A 17940-nucleotide genomic window follows, 5' to 3' on the forward strand; every position below is an offset into this window, starting at 1 on the left:
CTGCGTCAGTTCACTTTCTAGAGGCTTCTATGTGCCCTGACTTGGATGACACCCACGGGCCTCCCCAACTCAGCACAGGGAACATATGCCCATGGTGGCATGGGGAAAGAACCCAGCCTCTCCCCTGCCGAGGCTCCTGCACCCCACAGCTGTCACCCCTCTGGAACCTCTCAGGGCAGCACGAGTGGTAGCCTCGGAATGGCCTTCACCCTCCAGGCACTGCAGTCCTCCAGACTGGCTCACAGCCCAGCTCTTCTCCCATACCCACAGCCATGAAAGCAGCCACCTCCCCAGGGGGCCATGAGCACTTCTCACCAGGAGCCCACCTAGGCCAGGAGGGAGCTGGGGGCAAGTTCCAACTGCCCCCTTGAACACTGCGTACCCATGAACCTGGCAGGAGCATCTGAGGGCAGCTGGGAAGAGATCTGACCACTGAAAGACTGTAGGGAACCCCTTGAACCTCACTCCGCTACCCCATGTGGATTTGCTTCCTGTGGGCTGCCCAAGAGAGCCTCTGTGGGGAAGGAAGCTTCTGAGGATGGGCCATTAAAGATGGCCAAGGACACCTTTCTGTGCTGTCCCCACTCTGCACTCCATCTCCCATCCCACACTGCCTCCACAGGGAGGGAGGGAGGGAGGGTTGTGCGTCTGTGTCCCTGCCACACTGTGAACTCAGCCCTATCTTCCTTGTCTTCCTCACAGCCTCTGGCTCAGAGGAGGACCTGGACAAATGGATGATATGTAGGCAACCACTCTAATGTTCCTCATTGACTGTTCTCTAGAGCTGCTTAGTAGAGACCGGGAGTGTGTGGGAGGAAAGCACTGGTAAACTTCGACCCTGAGACAGAAGACCTCAGCAGCCTTCACCATGGGATGCAGCACTTTCTTTATTGCCCATCCAGGGAACAGCCAAGCCAGCTCCATCTGCATTCTGGCTGCAGTGTGTACATTAGGGGACTCAGGGGCCACAGTGTGGGACCGTGCACGCTGGCAAGGCACTGGCGGATGCTGGCAGGCTAGTGGACATGGATAGATGAGAATGACAACTCACAGATGTCCTAGCTTCTGCTGGCCCGGCTGCCAGCCACTGGCCATCACCCTTTTGCCCAGCATGTGTGCATTGTCACCCAAAACATCTTGAAGCTTGCCATTAGTGAGGCATTCAACAAAGAAGTAAGCTAAGTGAGTAGGAAACAGTGTTTCCTGGAATATACCACACTCTGCCTGAAATAGGAAAACTATGTTTGCCGGGAAGCAGCAGCAGCAGGAAAGAAGTTATACCAAAAACTACTTGTCCACCACAGACATTATAATCCTTTCCTCAAAGAAACAGTCATGTTCTGTTGGGTATTATGGACAGGTCTCTGGAAATTTATCTAATAAAGACCAACAAACTTCCCCAGCAGTGCCTCTGAGTACCGTGTGAATTCTGGTGTCTTGTGGAAGTCAGGGTGCCTTCTTTGCATCCAAAGCTTTGAGGGAGCTGGGAAGCTTTGGTTCCATTTTAGGAGGGCTGTGTGATGGTGACAAAGATGTTCTGGTCATTTCTGCCCTGTTCTCAGTTCTGTGAAGTGAGGTGGATGTAATGTGCTGTGGGATGGGGTGCTCCATATGTGTGTGTAGGCTTTACTTTCCAACTTAGTTGTTTGCATCTCTCTTGTACTGACGAGCCATACCTCTCAGCCTTCATTTGGTCCCAGGCCTGAGCCTTTGCCTTCATCATCAGCTTTTCTGTCCTGCTCTAGCAGGATTAACTCTGTTCTTGCCGCGGATGTCACCATCTCTCTGGAGTCCAACCCAGTGCCCACAGGCCCGACCAGTTCACCCTCTTCCTTCTCTTCGGGGGAGAAACTTTCTCGGGCATCAAAAAAGGTGATTGTTTCTTCTTGAAGTTTTTGTTCTTCCAGCTCTGCCTCATCTTCGGTGTTTTTGCTTTTCTTGGTAGGAGATGAGGAGAATCCTAATTTGGGAAATCGGAACCAGCCTGCCTTCTCCTGTTTTTTAGGCAGTTCTGCCTCTGGTCGTGCCTCAGGCTGTGTTTGAATGGGAGCAGATCTCTGGACATCATTTTTGGAATCAACACCTGTCTCATCAACAGAAGAGGAAAACCCAATGTTTGGAAGCCAAAACCAGAGCAGACCAGATTTTTTACTTTCTGATTTGTCTTTTGGAGCCCTGCCTTCATCTGCCAGTGGTGTGGTTGCCTCTTGGCTATCATCAGGGGGAAACTCAAGAATTTCTGCTGGCTCCTCATCTGAACAGCTGTCTGCAAGCTGGTGGCCAGAAGGAACTTCAAATGTGAGTGTTTGCTGTCCCAGTACATTGATGCTGGAAGAGATCATCTCAAATGGTTCTCCAGTGTCAGGCTGGAGATCTCCAGAAACGGAGTCTACTCCTGGGGTGGCTTGTATGGGAGCCTCTTCTGCACCCTCCTGAGTCCTAGAGTGTTGAGTCATTGTTGTGTACACTCTAGCCTGCGTGTGGGGCTCTGGGATTTTCACTTTTAATAAGGAAAATCCATACGAAGGTGTTTGAATCTCAGATGTGGGGATCTCTGATTCCCGCACAATCTGAGTGGAAAAAGTCCTGGGTGCTGAGAGATCTACAAACTCTGGTGTCACTATGCTGTGTATAGTGACCTCTTGACTTTCAACCTGAGCACCCTGAATATGCACTCTGACCTTTGAAATTGGGGGAGCTTCCAAAGGCAGGTTAAGGTCCACAGGCTGCTCCCCGGGGACCCCAGCACCTGCCTTCAGGATGCTGGCTCCCCAGAGCCCCGGACTTTCCTTACAAAGGGCTGTATCAATATTGGCCTCTGGACACTGCACTTCCCTCACAGTGGGGATGAACACATCATCCTCTGAGCTGGGGGCAGGGAAGGAGAACCTGGGTACCATTAATTTGGGGAATTTGACAGTTAGGACAGAATCTTCCCACAGTTGATCCACATTAACCACAGAAATCTGGGACGGCATATCAGTACTTGAAGCTTTCAATTTAAGTGGACCTTCAGGCTGGGAAGACCATTTCTCTGTTTTATCCTCCATGCTGGCAAGGTCATGTCCTGGCTTGGAAAGAGGAGTCTCATCGATTTCTCCTGGAAGAACCTGGGTTTCTGGAAGCCTCATCCCAGGTATCTGAAAAGGGAGAGGTCCTTTGGATGGATGGATCCTGACCTCAGAAGTGGAAAGCTCATCCCCAGTCATCCCAGCAGTGGAGAGGTGCAGCTTCAAGCCTGTGCTGTCAAGATCACAGCTTAGAATATCTGTGAATGATTTGCTCTCAGAAGCTGTCACTTCTGCATCTGCCTCTGGGAGCTGTAGGGACATACTTGCCTCCACGTTTGACCCAGAAACAAGGAACTGTTTGACTTTAGCTGCTGCTTCACCCCCTGTTGCTGCCGGTGCCTGTGTCTGAGCCACTTCCGGCTTTCCCGCCCCGCCTCTGTCCCTGGAAGAGCGCCTAAGGCTGGGCATGCGGAACTTGGGCATTTTAAACCAGCTTTCCTGCGAGTCCCTGGTCGTGGCTTCCTCCTCTGGGCTTTCCACTGTGGGGACTTCAGCATCTGGTTTTCTACAGGATGGCTGGAGGGGGTCTTCAGGTGTGGGGGCTATCCCCTCCCCACAAGGCTGGCTTGCTGGGACATCCCCGAGCCCACATCCTCTGCTGTCACCTTCGGTAGACGGATCATGTTTAGGAAGAGGCAGGTCAGCTTCAGGCTGGCTCACCTCCACCTTGGCCTTGGAGGATCTGAGATCAGGTTTGGCAAAGCCCAAACTGGGAATGTGGACCTGTGGCCGGTGGAGGTTCACACCCTCACCTCCTGTGGCACTTGCTGTTGCACCAAGTCCTCCCCTACCACCATCACTGCTGGCCTTTTCTGTGTCTTGAAAGCTACCCCCTGCTGTGGCACTAGAAAGAGAAGGATCCATGTCTCTCTGTGGCAGGCTGACCCCACTCTTAGAAGCCTTCATTTTGGGACGTGCAAGTTTTGGCATGGCAAAGCCAGGCTTTGTGCTCTTTCCCTTCTCTCCATCCCTCTCAGGAGGCAGATCCATGTGGATGGCAGACTGCGGTGCCACTTCATCCTTGTCTAAAACCAGGCTGAGTTTTGAGTCCTCCATGCTGCATTCTGGGTCCATCTTTGGCCCTGCTTCCTTCTTCGGGGACCACCTAAATGATGGAAGCTTAATCTTAGGCATTTTCAAGGGACTCCCTTTCCCTTCGTGGTCAGCATCTTCAGAAGGGGCTTCTCCAGGGGCCACTACTGATGTCTGCAAGGAGGCCACAAGCTCTTCCGGGCCCTGGGACACAGAGGTGCCTGGGGATGGCAGCTGGGTGCTTGGCAAGGGGCACTGCACTCCTTCTCCAGGGCCAAGAGGAGACATGACTGGGGCACCCACTGCTGCATGTAGGTCTCCCTCAGGAACTGCCATTTGGGGGACTGAAAACACAAACTTTGGTTTATAGAATTTAGGAAAAGACACCTGACCAAGAGAAACAGGAATCATGGAATTCAGTGGGCCAGAGTGACTCTCAGTTTGAGATGTTGGAACTCCCTCTGGAGGCTGCAGGTCAGCGGAGCACTCTGTCTTGCGAAGAGGAATATCAGCCTGAGACCCAGAAGGAATTTCCAGAGCAAGCTCAGGGGCCAAGGCAGCTCTGGGAACAGTCACCTTGTATTTTGTAAGTGTAACATCCTCACAGGGAGAGAGAATAGAAGATTCAAAGTGAGGACCAGTGAGATCAAGCCGGGATGATGGAAACCCAGCCAAACCAACCTTAGGCATCTGCATGGATGGCTCTGAACCAGCTGAAACCTGTTGTAATTCAAAACTTGAGGATTCTGAAGATGATAAGGGAATCGTGGAAACACCTATGCTAGACTTTGCACCTGAGACTAAACTATCTTTAGGAGTTTTGGTAGAAGAAAATGAAACTTTGGGCATTTTCAAATGCAGTTTCTTATACTTCGAATCCACTCCAACTTCTCCAACAGCAAGCCCCAAGTTACCATCGCGAGATGCATCATGAAGATCACCTTCACAAACAACAGATTCCACAATGGGAAATGCGGAAGTCTTCTCATGGAATGTAACATGTCCTTCGATTTCAGAGGAAGACATGGAAACTTTCTTTGACGACCATTCAAAACCAGAGGTGCTCAGTTTTGGCCCTTGAAACTTACTGTCTTTCGCAGCTACATCCTCGTGGGCCAGGGACAGGTCCCCCTCAAGCTGCGCGCCGTCCACCATGGATCCAGGGGCCTGGACATCCATCTCCACGCTGGGCAGAGACACCTCCACGTCGGGGGCCGTCACCTCTGCCTTTGGGCCTTTCAGGTGCAGCTTGGGGCCCTTGACGTCCACCTGGGGGCCCTTGAGGTCCACTTTGGGCATCTTTAAACTGGGCATCTGCACCTTGGGCAGGTGCCCTTTGAGGCCAGTTCCTTTGGGCATGTGGCCCTCCGGGAGCTTCACATCCACCTGGCCAGCTTGGACCTTCAGGTCAGCCAAAGGGGGCTGAATGCTGAGGTCACTGGTCTTGAGATCCTCCTGCATGGAGGGGAGGCTCACATCGGCCTCCACCTTCGGCACAGACACATCCACCGAGGCCTCAATGGACTTGCCTGCGGCGGACACCCCAAAGGACCGCATCTTGAACTTGGGCATTTTGAACTTGCTGTCTTTGGCAGTCACGTCCTTGTCGGCCAGGGACACATCCCCCTCCAGCCGCGCACCACCCAGCTCAGCTCCTGGGGCCTGCATGTCTACCTCCACGCTGGGCAGAGACACCTCCACATCAGAGGCTGTGACTTCTGCCTTGGGGCCTTTCAGGTCCAGCTTGGGACCCTTGACGTCCACCTGGGGGCCCTTGAGGTCCACTTTGGGCATCTTCAAACTGGGCATCTGCACCTTGGGCAGATGTCCTTTGAGGCCGGCTCCCTCGAGCACGTGGCCTTCCGGGAGCTTCACATCCACCTGGCCAGCCTGGACCTTCAGGTCGGCAGAAGGGGGCTGAATGCTGAGGTCAGCGGTCTTCAGGTCCCCCTGCATGGAGGGGAGGCTCACGTCGGCCTCCACCTTGGGTGCAGACACATCCACCGAGGCCTCGGTGGACTTCCCTGGGGCCGATACCCCGAACGACGGCATCTTGAATTTGGGCATTTTGAACTTGCTGTCTTTGGCAGTCACGTCCTTGTCAGCCAGGGACAGGTCTCCCTCCAGCCCTGCACCATCCAGCTTGGCCTTCGGGACCTGGACATCCACCTCCATGCTGGGCAGAGACACCTCGATATTGGGGGCTGTCACTTCCGCCTTGGGGCCTTTCAGGTCCAGCTTGGGGCCCTTAACATCTATCTGGGGACCCTTGAGGTCCACTTTGGGCATCTTGAAACTGGGCATCTGCACCTTGGGCAGGTGCCCTTTGAGGCCGGCTCCCTCGGGCAATTGGCCCTCTGGGAGCTTCACGTCCACCTGGCCAGCCTGAACCTCCAGGTCGGCGGAAGGGGTCTGAATGCTGAGGTGAGTGGTCTTCAGGTCCCCTTGCATGGAGGGGAGGCTCACATCGGCCTCCACCTTGGGTGCAGACATATCCACCGAGGCCTCGATGGACTTGCCTGGGGCCGACACCCCGAACGATGGCATCTTGAACTTGGGCATTTTGAACTTGCTGTCTTTGGCAGTCACATCCTTGTCGGCCAGGGACAGGTCCCCCTCCAGCCGCGCACCATCCAGCTTGGCTTTCGGGGCCGCGACATCCACCTCCACGCTGGGCAGAGACACCTCCACATCGGGGGCTGTCACTTCCACCTTGGGGTCTTCTAGGTCCAGCTTGGGGCCCTTGATGTCTATTTGGGGGCCCTTGAGGTCCACTTTGGGCACCTTGAAACTGGGCATCTGCAGCTTGGGCAGGTGCCCTTTGAGGCCGGCTCCCTCGTGCACGGGGCCCTCCAGGAGTTTCACATCCACCTGGCCAGCCTGGAGCTCCAGGTCAGCGGAAGGGGGCTGAATGCTGAGGTCAGTGGTCTTCAGGTCCCCCTGCATGGAGGGGAGGCTCACGTCGGCCTCCACCTTGGGTGCAGACAGGTCCACGGAGGCCTCGATGGACTTCCCTGGGGCCGACACCCCAAATGACGGCATCTTGAACTTGGGCATTTTGAACTTGCTGTCCTTGGCCGTCACGTCCTTGTCGGCCAGGGACAGGTCACCCTCCAGCCGCGCGCCATCCAGCTTCGCTCCCGGGGCCTGGATGTCCACCTCCACGCTGGGCAGAGACATATCCACGTCGTGGGCTGTGACCTCTACCTTGGGACCTTTCAGGTCCAGCTTGGGGCCCCTGACGTCCACCTGGGGGCCCTTGAGGTCCACTTTGGGCATCTTGAAACTGGGCATCTCCACCTTGGGCAGGTGCCCTTTGAGGCCGGCTCCCTCGGGCATGTGGCCTTCTGGAAGCTTCAAGTCCACCTGGCCAGCCTGGACCTCCAGGTCAGCAGAAGGGGGCTGAATGCTGAGGTCAGTGGTCTTGAGGTCCCCCTGCATGGAAGGGAGACTCACGTCGGCCTCCACCTTCGGCACAGACACATCCACCGAGGCCTCGATGGACTTGCCTGGGGCCGACACCCCGAATGATGGCATCTTGAACTTGGGCATTTTGAACTTGCTATCTTTGGCAGTCACATCCTTGTCGGCCAGGGACAGGTCACCCTCCAGCCGCGCACTGTCCAGCATGGCTCCCGGGGCCTCGACGTCCACCTCCACGCTGGGCAGAGACACCTCCACGTCGGGGGCCGTCACCTCCGCCTTGGGGCCTTTCAGGTCCAGCTTGGGGCCCTTGACATCTATCTGGGGGCCCTTGAGATCCACTTTGGGCATCTTGAAACTGGGCATCTGCACCTTGGGCAGGTGCCCTTTGAGACCAGTTCCTTTGGGCATGTGGCCCTCCTGGAGCTTCACGTCCACCTGGCCAGCTTGGACCTTCAGGTCGACGGAAGGGGGCTGAATGCTGAGGTCAGTGGTCTTCAGGTCCCCCTGCATGAAGGGGAGGCTCACGTCGGCCTCCACCTTAGGTGCAGACACATCCACCGAGGCCTCGATGGACTTCCCTGGGGCCGATACCCTGAACGACGGCATCTTGAATTTGGGCATTTTGAACTTGCTGTCTTTGGCAGTCACATCCTTGTCAGCCAGGGACAGGTCTCCCTCCAGCCCTGCACCATCCAGCTTGGCCTTCGGGACCTGGACATCCACCTCCATGCTGGGCAGAGACACCTCGATATCGGGGGCTGTCACTTCTGCCTTGGGGCCTTTCAGGTCCAGCTTGGGGCCCTTAACATCTATCTGGGGACCCTTGAGGTCCACTTTGGACATCTTGAAACTGGGCATCTGCACCTTGGGCAGGTGCCCTTTAAGGCCGGCTCCCTCGGGCAAGTGGCCCTCTGGGAGCTTCACGTCCACCTGGCCAGCCTGAACCTCCAGGTCGGCAGAAGGGGGCTGAATGCTGAGGTGAGTGGTCTTCAGGTCCCCCTGCATGGAGGGGAGGCTCACATCGGCCTCCACCTTGGGTGCAGACATGTCCACCGAGGCCTCGATGCACTTGCCTGGGGCCGACACCCCGAATGATGGCATCTTGACCTTGGGCATTTTGAACTTGCTGTCTTTGGCAGTCACATCCTTGTCGGCCAGGGACAGGTCCCCCTCCAGCCGCGCACCATCCAGCTTGGCTTTTGGGGCCTCGACGTCCACCTCCATGCTGGGCAGAGACACCTCCACATCGGGGGCTGTCACTTCCACCTTGGGGTCTTCTAGGTCCAGCTTGGGGCCCTTGATGTCTATTTGGGGGCCCTTGAGGTCCACTTTGGACACCTTGAAACTGGGCATCTGCAGCTTGGGCAGGTGCCCTTTGAGGCCGGCTCCCTCGTGCACGGGGCCCTCCGGGAGTTTCACGTCCACCTGGCCAGCCTGGAGCTCCAGGTCAGCGGAAGGGGGCTGAATGCTGAGGTCAGTGGTCTTCAGGTCCCCCTGCATGGAGGGGAGGCTCACGTCGGCCTCCACCTTGGGTGCAGACAGGTCCACGGAGGCCTCGATGGACTTCCCTGGGGCCGACACCCCAAATGACGGCATCTTGAACTTGGGCATTTTGAACTTGCTGTCCTTGGCCGTCACGTCCTTGTCGGCCAGGGACAGGTCACCCTCCAGCTGCGCGCCATCCAGCTTCGCTCCCGGGGCCTGGATGTCCACCTCCACGCTGGGCAGAGACATATCCACGTCGTGGGCTGTGACCTCTACCTTGGGACCTTTCAGGTCCAGCTTGGGGCCCCTGACGTCCACCTGGGGGCTCTTGAGGTCCACTTTGGGCATCTTGAAACTGGGCATCTCCACTTTGGGCAGGTGCCCTTTGAGGCCGGCTCCCTCGGGCATGTGGCCTTCTGGAAGCTTCAAGTCCACCTGGCCAGCCTGGACCTCCAGGTCAGCGGAAGGGGGCTGAATGCTGAGGTCAGTGGTCTTCAGGTCCCCCTGCATGGAAAGGAGACTCACGTCGGCCTCCACCTTCGGCGCAGACACATCCACCGAGGCCTCGATGGACTTGCCTGGGGCCGACACCCCAAATGATGGCATCTTGAACTTGGGCATTTTGAACTTGCTGTCTTTGGCAGTCACGTCCTTGTCGGCCAGGGACAGGTCACCCTCCAGCCGCGCACTGTCCAGCATGGCTCCCGGGGCCTCGACGTCCACCTCCACGCTGGGCAGAGACACCTCCACGTCGGGGGCCGTCACCTCCGCCTTGGGGCCTTTCAGGTCCAGCTTGGGGCCCTTGACATCTATCTGGGGGCCCTTGAGATCCACTTTGGGCATCTTGAAACTGGGCATCTGCACCTTGGGCAGGTGCCCTTTGAGACCAGTTCCTTTGGGCATGTGGCCCTCCTGGAGCTTCACGTCCACCTGGCCAGCTTGGACCTTCAGGTCGACGGAAGGGGGCTGAATGCTGAGGTCAGTGGTCTTCAGGTCCCCCTGCATGGAGGGGAGACTCACGTCGGCCTCCACCTTAGGTGCAGACACATCCACCGAGGCCTCGATGGACTTCCCTGGGGCCGATACCCTGAACGACGGCATCTTGAATTTGGGCATTTTGAACTTGCTGTCTTTGGCAGTCACGTCCTTGTCAGCCAGGGACAGGTCTCCCTCCAGCCCTGCACCATCCAGCTTGGCCTTCGGGACCTGGACATCCACCTCCATGCTGGGCAGAGACACCTCGATATCGGGGGCTGTCACTTCCGCCTTGGGGCCTTTCAGGTCCAGCTTGGGGCCCTTAACATCTATCTGGGGACCCTTGAGGTCCACTTTAGACATCTTGAAACTGGGCATCTGCACCTTGGGCAGGTGCCCTTTAAGGCCAGCTCCCTCGGGCAAGTGGCCCTCTGGGAGCTTCACGTCCACCTGGCCAGCCTGAACCTCCAGGTCGGCAGAAGGGGGCTGAATGCTGAGGTGAGTGGTCTTCAGGTCCCCCTGCATGGAGGGGAGGCTCACATCGGCCTCCACCTTGGGTGCAGACATGTCCACCGAGGCCTCGATGGACTTGCCTGGGGCCGACACCCCGAACGATGGCATCTTGACCTTGGGCATTTTGAACTTGCTGTCTTTGGCAGTCACATCCTTGTCGGCCAGGGACAGGTCCCCCTCCAGCCGCGCACCATCCAGCTTGGCTTTTGGGGCCTCAACGTCCACCTCCATGCTGGGCAGAGACACCTCCACATCGGGGGCTGTCACTTCCACCTTGGGGTCTTCTAGGTCCAGCTTGGGGCCCTTGATGTCTATTTGGGGGCCCTTGAGGTCCACTTTGGGCACCTTGAAACTGGGCATCTGCAGCTTGGGCAGGTGCCCTTTGAGGCCGGCTCCCTCGTGCACGGGGCCCTCCGGGAGTTTCACGTCCACCTGGCCAGCCTGGAGCTCCAGGTCAGCGGAAGGGGGCTGAATGCTGAGGTCAGTGGTCTTCAGGTCCCCCTGCATGGAGGGGAGGCTCACGTCGGCCTCCACCTTGGGTGCAGACAGGTCCACGGAGGCCTCGATGGACTTCCCTGGGGCCGACACCCCAAATGACGGCATCTTGAACTTGGGCATTTTGAACTTGCTGTCCTTGGCCGTCACGTCCTTGTCGGCCAGGGACAGATCCCCCTCCAGCTGCACGCCATCCAGCTTCGCTCCCGGGGCCTGGATGTCCACCTCCACGCTGGGCAGAGACACGTCCACGTCGTGGGCCGTGACCTCTACCTTGGGACCTTTCAGGTCCAGCTTGGGGCCCCTGACGTCCACCTGGGGACCCTTGAGGTCCACTTTGGGCATCTTGAAACTGGGCATCTCCACCTTGGGCAGGTGCCCTTTGAGGCCGGCTCCCTCGGGCATGTGGCCTTCTGGAAGCTTCAAGTCCACCTGGCCAGCCTGGACCTCCAGGTCAGCGGAAGGGGGCTGAATGCTGAGGTCAGTGGTCTTGAGGTCCCCCTGCATGGAAAGGAGACTCACGTCGGCCTCCACCTTCGGGACAGACACATCCACTGAGGCCTCGATGGACTTGCCTGGGGCCGACACCCCGAATGATGGCATCTTGAACTTGGGCATTTTGAACTTGCTGTCTTTGGCAGTCACATCCTTGTCGGCCACGGACAGGTCACCCTCCAGCCGCGCACTGTCCAGCTTGGCTCCCGGGGCCTCGACGTCCACCTCCATGCTGGGCAGAGACACCTCCACGTCGGGGGCCGTCACCTCCGCCTTGGGGCCTTTCAGGTCCAGCTTGGGGCCCTTGACATCTATCTGGGGGCCCTTGAGATCCACTTTGGGCATCTTGAAACTGGGCATCTGCACCTTGGGCAGGTGCCCTTTGAGACCAGTTCCTTTAGGCATGTGGCCCTCCGGGAGCTTCACGTCCACCTGGCCAGCCTGGACCTTCAGGTCGACGGAAGGGGGCTGAATGCTGAGGTCAGTGGTCTTCAGGTCCCCCTGCATGGAGGGGAGACTCACATCGGCCTCCACCTTGGGTGCAGACACGTCCACCGAGGCCTCGATGGACTTGCCTGGGGCGGACACCCCAAAGGACGGCATCTTGAACTTGGGCATTTTGAACTTGCTGTCTTTGGCAGTCACGTCCTTGTCAGCCAGGGACAGGTCCCCCTCCAGCCGCGCACCACCCAGCTCAGCTCCTGGGGCCTGCATGTCTACCTCCACGCTGGGCAGAGACACCTCCATATCAGAGGCTGTGACTTCGACCTTGGGGCCTTTCAGGTCCAGCTTGGGGCCCTTAACATCTATCTGGGGACCCTTGAGGTCCACTTTGGGCATCTTGAAACTTGGCATCTGCACCTTGGGCAGGTGCCCCTTAAGGCTGGCTCCCTCGGGCAAGTGGCCTTCCGGGAGCTTCACGTCCACCTGGCCAGCCTGAACCTCCAGGTCGGCGGAAGGGGGCTGAATGCTGAGGTGAGTGGTCTTCAGGTCCCCCTGCATGGAGGGGAGACTCACGTCGGCCTCCACCTTGGGTGCAGACACATCCACCGAGGCCTCGATGGACTTCCCTGGGGCAGACACCCCAAATGACGGCATCTTGAACTTGGGCATTTTGAACTTGCTGTCTTTGGCAGTCACGTCCTTGTCAGCCAGGGACAGGTCTCCCTGCAGCTCTGCACCATCCAGCTTGGCCTTCGGGGCCTGGACATCCACCTCCGTGCTGGGCAGAGACACCTCAACATTGGGGGCTGTCACTTCCGCCTTGGGGCCTTTCAGGTCCAGCTTGGGGCCCTTAACATCTATATGGGGGCCCTTGAGGTCCACTTTGGGCATCTTGAAACTGGGCATCTGCACCTTGGGCAGGTGTCCTTTGAGTCCTGCTCCCTCGGGCACGGGGCCCTCTGGGAGTTTCAGGACCACTTGGCCAGCCTGGACCTCCAGGTCAGCGGAATGGGGCTGAACCCTTAGGTCAGTGGCCTTGAGTTCTCCCTGCATGGACGGGAGGCTCACGTCGGCCTCCACCTTCGGTGCAGACACATCCTCTGAGGCCTCAATGGACTTGCCTGGGGAAGACACCCCGAAGGACGGCATCTTGAACTTGGGCATTTTGAACTTGCTGTCTTTGGCCGTCACGTCCTTGTCGGCCAGGGACAGGTCCCCGTCCAGCCGCACGCCATCCAGCTTCGCTGCTGGGGCCTGGATGTCCGCCTCCATGCTGGGTAGAGACACATCCACGTCGTGGGCCGTGACCTCTGCCTTGGGATCCTTCAGATCCACCTGGGGGCCCTTGAGGTCCACTTTGGGCATCTTGAAACCGGGCATCTCCACCTTTGGCAGGCGTCCTTTGAGGCCAGCTCCCTCGGACACGGGGCCCTCCGGGAGCTTCACGGTCACCTGGCCAGCCTGAACCTCCAGGTCAGCGGAAGGGGGCTGAATGCTGAGGTCAGTGGTCTTGAGGTCCCCCTGCATGGAGGGGAGGCTCACGTCGGCCTCCACCTTTGGCCCAGACACATCCACCGAGGTCTCGATGGACTTGCCTGGGACCGACACCCCGAACGATGGCATCTTGAACTTGGGCATTTTGAACTTGCTGTCTTTGGCAGTCACGTCCTTGTCGGCCACGGACAGGTCACCCTCCAGCCGCGCACTGTCCAGCTTGGCTACCGGGGCCTCGACGTCCACCTCCACGCTGGGCAGAGACACCTCCATGTCGGGGGCCGTCACCTCCGCCTTGGGGCCTTTCAGGTCCAGCTTGGGGCCCTTGACGTCCATCTGGGGGCCCTTGAGATCCACTTTGGGCATCTTGAAACTGGGCACCTGCACCTTGGGCAGGTGCCCTTTGAGGCCAGTTCCTTTGGGCATGTGGCCCTCTGGGAGCTTCACATCCACCTGGCCAGCTTGGACCTTCAGGTCGGCGGAAGGGGGCTGAATGCTGAGGTCAGTGGTCTTGCGTTCCTCCTGCATGGAGGGGAGGCTCACATCGGCCTCCACCTTCGGCACAGACACATCCACCAAGGCCTCGATGGACTTGCCTGGGGCGGACACCCCGAAGGACGGCATCTTGAACTTGGGCATTTTGAACTTGCTGTCTTTGGCAGTCACGTCCTTGTCGGCCAGGGACAGGTCCTCCTCCAGCCACGTACCACCCAGCTCAGCTCCTGGGGCCTGCATGTCTACCTCCACGCTGGGCAGAGACACCTCCACATCAGAGGCTGTGACTTCCGCCTTGGGGCCTTTCAGGTCCAGCTTGGGGCCCTTGACGTCCAGCTGGGGGCCCCTGAGGTCCACTTTGGGCATCTTCAAACTGGGCACCTGCACCTTGGGCAGGTGTCCTTTGAGGCCGGCTCCCTCGGGCACATGGCCCTCCGGGAGCTTCACATCCACCTGGCCAGCCTGGACCTTCAGGTCGGCAGAAGGGGGCTGAATGCTGAGGTCAGCGGTCTTCAGGTCCCCCTGCATGGAGGGGAGACTCACGTCGGCCTCCACCTTGGGTGCAGACACATCCACTGGGGCCTCGATGGACTTCCCTGGGGCCGATACCCCGAACGACGGCATCTTGAATTTGGGCATTTTGAACTTGCTGTCTCTGGCAGTCACGTCCTTGTCAGCCAGGGACAGGTCTCCCTCCAGCCCTGCACCATCCAGCTTGGCCTTCGGGGCCTGGACATCCACCTCCATGCTGGGCAGAGAGACCTCGATATCGGGGGCTGTCACTTCCGCCTTGGGGCCTTTCAGGTCCAGCTTGGGGCCCTTAACATCTATCTGGGGACCCTTGAGGTCCACTTTGGGCATCTTGAAACTGGGCATCTGCACCTTGGGCAGGTGCCCTTTAAGGCCGGCTCCCTCGGGCAAGTGGCCCTCCGGGAGCTTCACCTCCACCTGGCCAGCCCGAACCTCCAGGTCGGCGGAAGGGGTCTGAATGCTGAGGTGAGTGGTCTTCAGGTCCCCCTGCATGGAGGGGAGGCTCACGTCGCCCTCCACCTTGGGTGCAGACATGTCCACCGAGGCCTCGATGGACTTGTCTGGGGCAGACACCCCGAAGGACGGCATCTTGAACTTGGGCATTTTGAACTTGCTGTCTTTGGCAGTCACGTCCTTGTCGACCAGGGACACATCCCCCTCCAGCTGCGCACTATCCAGCTTGGCCTTCGAGGCCTGGACGTCCACCTCCACGCTGGGCAGAGACACCTCAACATCGGGGACTCTCACTTCCACCTTGGAGTCTTTTAGGTCCAGCTTGGGGCCCTTGTCGTCCACCTTGGGGACCTTGAGGTCCACTTTGGGCATCTTCGAACTGGGCATCTCCACCTTGGGCAGGTGCCCTTTGAGGCCGGCTCCCTCGGGCATGTGGCCCTCTGGGAGTTTCACATCCACCTGGCCAGCCTGGACCTTCAGTTCGGCAGAAGGGGGCTGAATGCTGAGGTCAGCGGTCTTCAGGTCCCCCTGCATGGAGGGGAGGCTCATGTCGGCCTCCACCTTGGGTGCAGACACATCCACCGAGGCCTCGATGGACTTCCCTGGGGCCGATACCCCGAACGACGGCATCTTGAATTTGGGCATTTTGAACTTGCTGTCTTTGGCAGTCACGTCCTTGTCAGCCAGGGACAGATCTCCCTCCAGCCCTGCACCATCCAGCTTGGCCTTAGGGGCTTGGACATCCACCTCCATGCTGGGCAGAGACACCTCGATATCGGGGGCTGTCACTTCCACCTTGGGGCCTTTCAGGTCCAGCTTGGGGCCCTTAACATCTATCTGGGGGCCCTTGAGGTCCACTTTGGGCATCTTGAAACTGGGCACCTGCACCTTGGGCAGGTGCCCTTTGAGGCCGGCTCTGTCGGGCACGGGGCCCTCTGGGAGCTTCACGTCCACCTGGCCAGCCTGAACCTCCAGGTCAGCGGAAGGGGGCTGAATGCTGAGGTGAGTGGCCTTGAGGTCCCCCTGCATGGAGGGGAGGCTCACATCGGCCTCCACCTTCAGAGCAGACACATCCACCGAGGCCTCGATGGACTTGCCTGAGGTCGACAGCCCGAACGATGGCATCTTGAACTTGGGCATTTTGAACTTGCTGTCTTTGGCAGTCACATCCTTGTCGGCCAGGGACAGGTCACCCTCCAGCCGCGCACTGTCCAGCTTGGCTTTCGGGGCCTCGACGTCCACCTCCACGCTGGGCAGAGACACCTCCACGTTGGGGGCCGTCACCTCTGCCTTGGGGCCTTTCAGGTCCAGCTTGGGGCCCTTGTCGTCCACCTTGGGGCCCTTGAGGTCCACTTTGGGCATCTTGAAACTGGGCATCTCCACCTTGGGCATGTGCCCTTTGAGGCTGGCTCCATCGGGCACAGGGCCCTCCGGGAGCTTCACATCCACCTCGCCAGCCTGGACCTTCAGGTCGGCAGAAGGGGGCTGAATGCTGAGGTCAGTGGTCTTGCGTTCCTCCTGCATGGAGGGGAGGCTCACGTCGGCCTCCACCTTGGGTGCAGACACATCCACCGAGGCCTCGATGGACTTCCCTGGGGCCGATACCCCGAACGACGGCATCTTGAATTTGGGCATTTTGAACCTGCTGTCTTTGGCGGCCACGTCCTTTTCTTTCATAATTTCTTCCTTTTTTAAGCGTTTTTCGTCGTGTGTTAGTTGTATTTTTGTTGTGTTTGTCATTGAGTCACTGTCTTCTTTGTCTTTTAATCCTTCCTCTGTTCTCTGTTCTCTTCTGTCGGCTGTTTCTATGGCCTGTCCTGCCCTTCGCTGCTGTGTGTCTTGTGTGGCTTTTTCTCTGCCTGTCTTTGTGTGCCTGCTTGGCGACCATCCTAAGGAGGGTATCTTGAACTTGGGCATTCTCATCTGTCCTTCTGTGTCTTCCCCGTCCTTGTCCTGTTCCTCAGTGATCCTTGTCCTCTGTAGTCCTTCCTCTCCATCTCCTTCACCCTCCTGTGCTTCTGCATGTGTGGTTGGTTCACTACCCGGCACCCACCCTGCTCCTTCCACCTCCTCACCCTTCAGGCCAGTAGCCGCTTTTGAGGACGCATCCTGTCTCTTCCCTCGCTGTGGGGTACTAAGGCGCCTTTCTCTTTCTGGCTCTTTTTCTGTGGAAAATGCAAATTTTGGTGTCTTTAAATCGTGTATTCGCACCCTAATTTCTGGTGGGCTGATCTGTGTGCCTCCTTCGGTTCTGTCTCTCAAGGACAGTCTGGCGATCCCGATTTCCAGGCTCTGCAGTCCTTCGCCTTCACCCTCCCGGCTGATTCCAGGAGCTGGCTGGGCCCTGGGCTTCCTCTGGGCCAGTGCTGTCTCCTGTGCCTGCCCCTCCAGGGTCTTTCCGTGGAGCCTGGCTGCCCTGAGTCCCCCTTCCTGAGGGGTTCCCTCGCAAAGTCTAGGGTCACCGAGCTCTGTGGGCAACTGCATGCTCTGAGCAGGCATCACTTCTCGATCCTGTTCTGCTCTGTCCTCTCTCCTGCTGCCTCTGGCAGCCCCAGTGTCCTCGAGGCCATCACCCCAGGGCCCCAACTCTTCCAGGACCCCAGCACGGCCCACCCCACTCTGGGACCCCCTGCCTGGCTGTCCTGTCGATGAAGGGCCCTGTCCCGAGCCTGTCCTGAATCTCAGGTTGAGGAACTTCCGCCTCCTCTGGCTGCCCGGCCCTGCCTTCTGCTCTTGGCGCTCCACCGTGAGCTGGGCCTCTGTGTCTGTACTTGTAGGGGACACGTCATGTGTATCCCTGGGCTCGTAGGCCTCTGACGAGCTGTGTGACCTCTGGGGTCCTGGCCCCCGCTTGCTCTTTATGGATTGAAATTTTGGCCAAGAGAGCCTCTCCCTCTGGGTCTGCCTGCCTCTACCCACCCTGGGTTGGGGGATGAGTCTCTCTTGGTCCCCATCTCCTTCCAGAGTTTTCGTGGGGGTCTCTCTGCACCCATCAGCAACATCTGTGTCCTGAAACATAGGGAGAGGGAAT

The 17940-nt window shown here is 58.4% G+C and overlaps 2 protein-coding genes across 5 annotated transcripts in view; one reads left to right on the forward strand and one right to left on the reverse strand.

The window, feature by feature from the left end:
• The window catches only part of PLD4 (phospholipase D family member 4), a 12875-nt gene extending 11962 nt beyond the window's left edge, over positions 1-913 (forward strand). Inside the window, exon 11 of the mRNA XM_054447800.2 lies at positions 783-913. Within this exon, the coding sequence (XP_054303775.1) occupies positions 783-829 (47 nt within the window). The 3' untranslated portion in view covers positions 830-913. The remainder of the gene's footprint in view (positions 1-782) is intronic.
• Positions 870-17940, reverse strand: part of AHNAK2 (AHNAK nucleoprotein 2) — a 40593-nt gene continuing 23522 nt past the window's right edge. For all 4 annotated transcript variants that reach the window (XM_054447793.2, XM_054447795.2, XM_054447794.2 and 1 more), the window contains one exon: positions 870-17918. In XM_054447793.2, the coding sequence (XP_054303768.2) occupies positions 1680-17918 (16239 nt within the window). In that variant the 3' untranslated portion in view covers positions 870-1679. The remainder of the gene's footprint in view (positions 17919-17940) is intronic.

The sequence above is a fragment of the Pongo pygmaeus genome, chromosome 15, assembly GCF_028885625.2.
Source record: "Pongo pygmaeus isolate AG05252 chromosome 15, NHGRI_mPonPyg2-v2.0_pri, whole genome shotgun sequence".
In the NCBI taxonomy this organism is placed as follows: domain Eukaryota; kingdom Metazoa; phylum Chordata; class Mammalia; order Primates; family Hominidae; genus Pongo; species Pongo pygmaeus.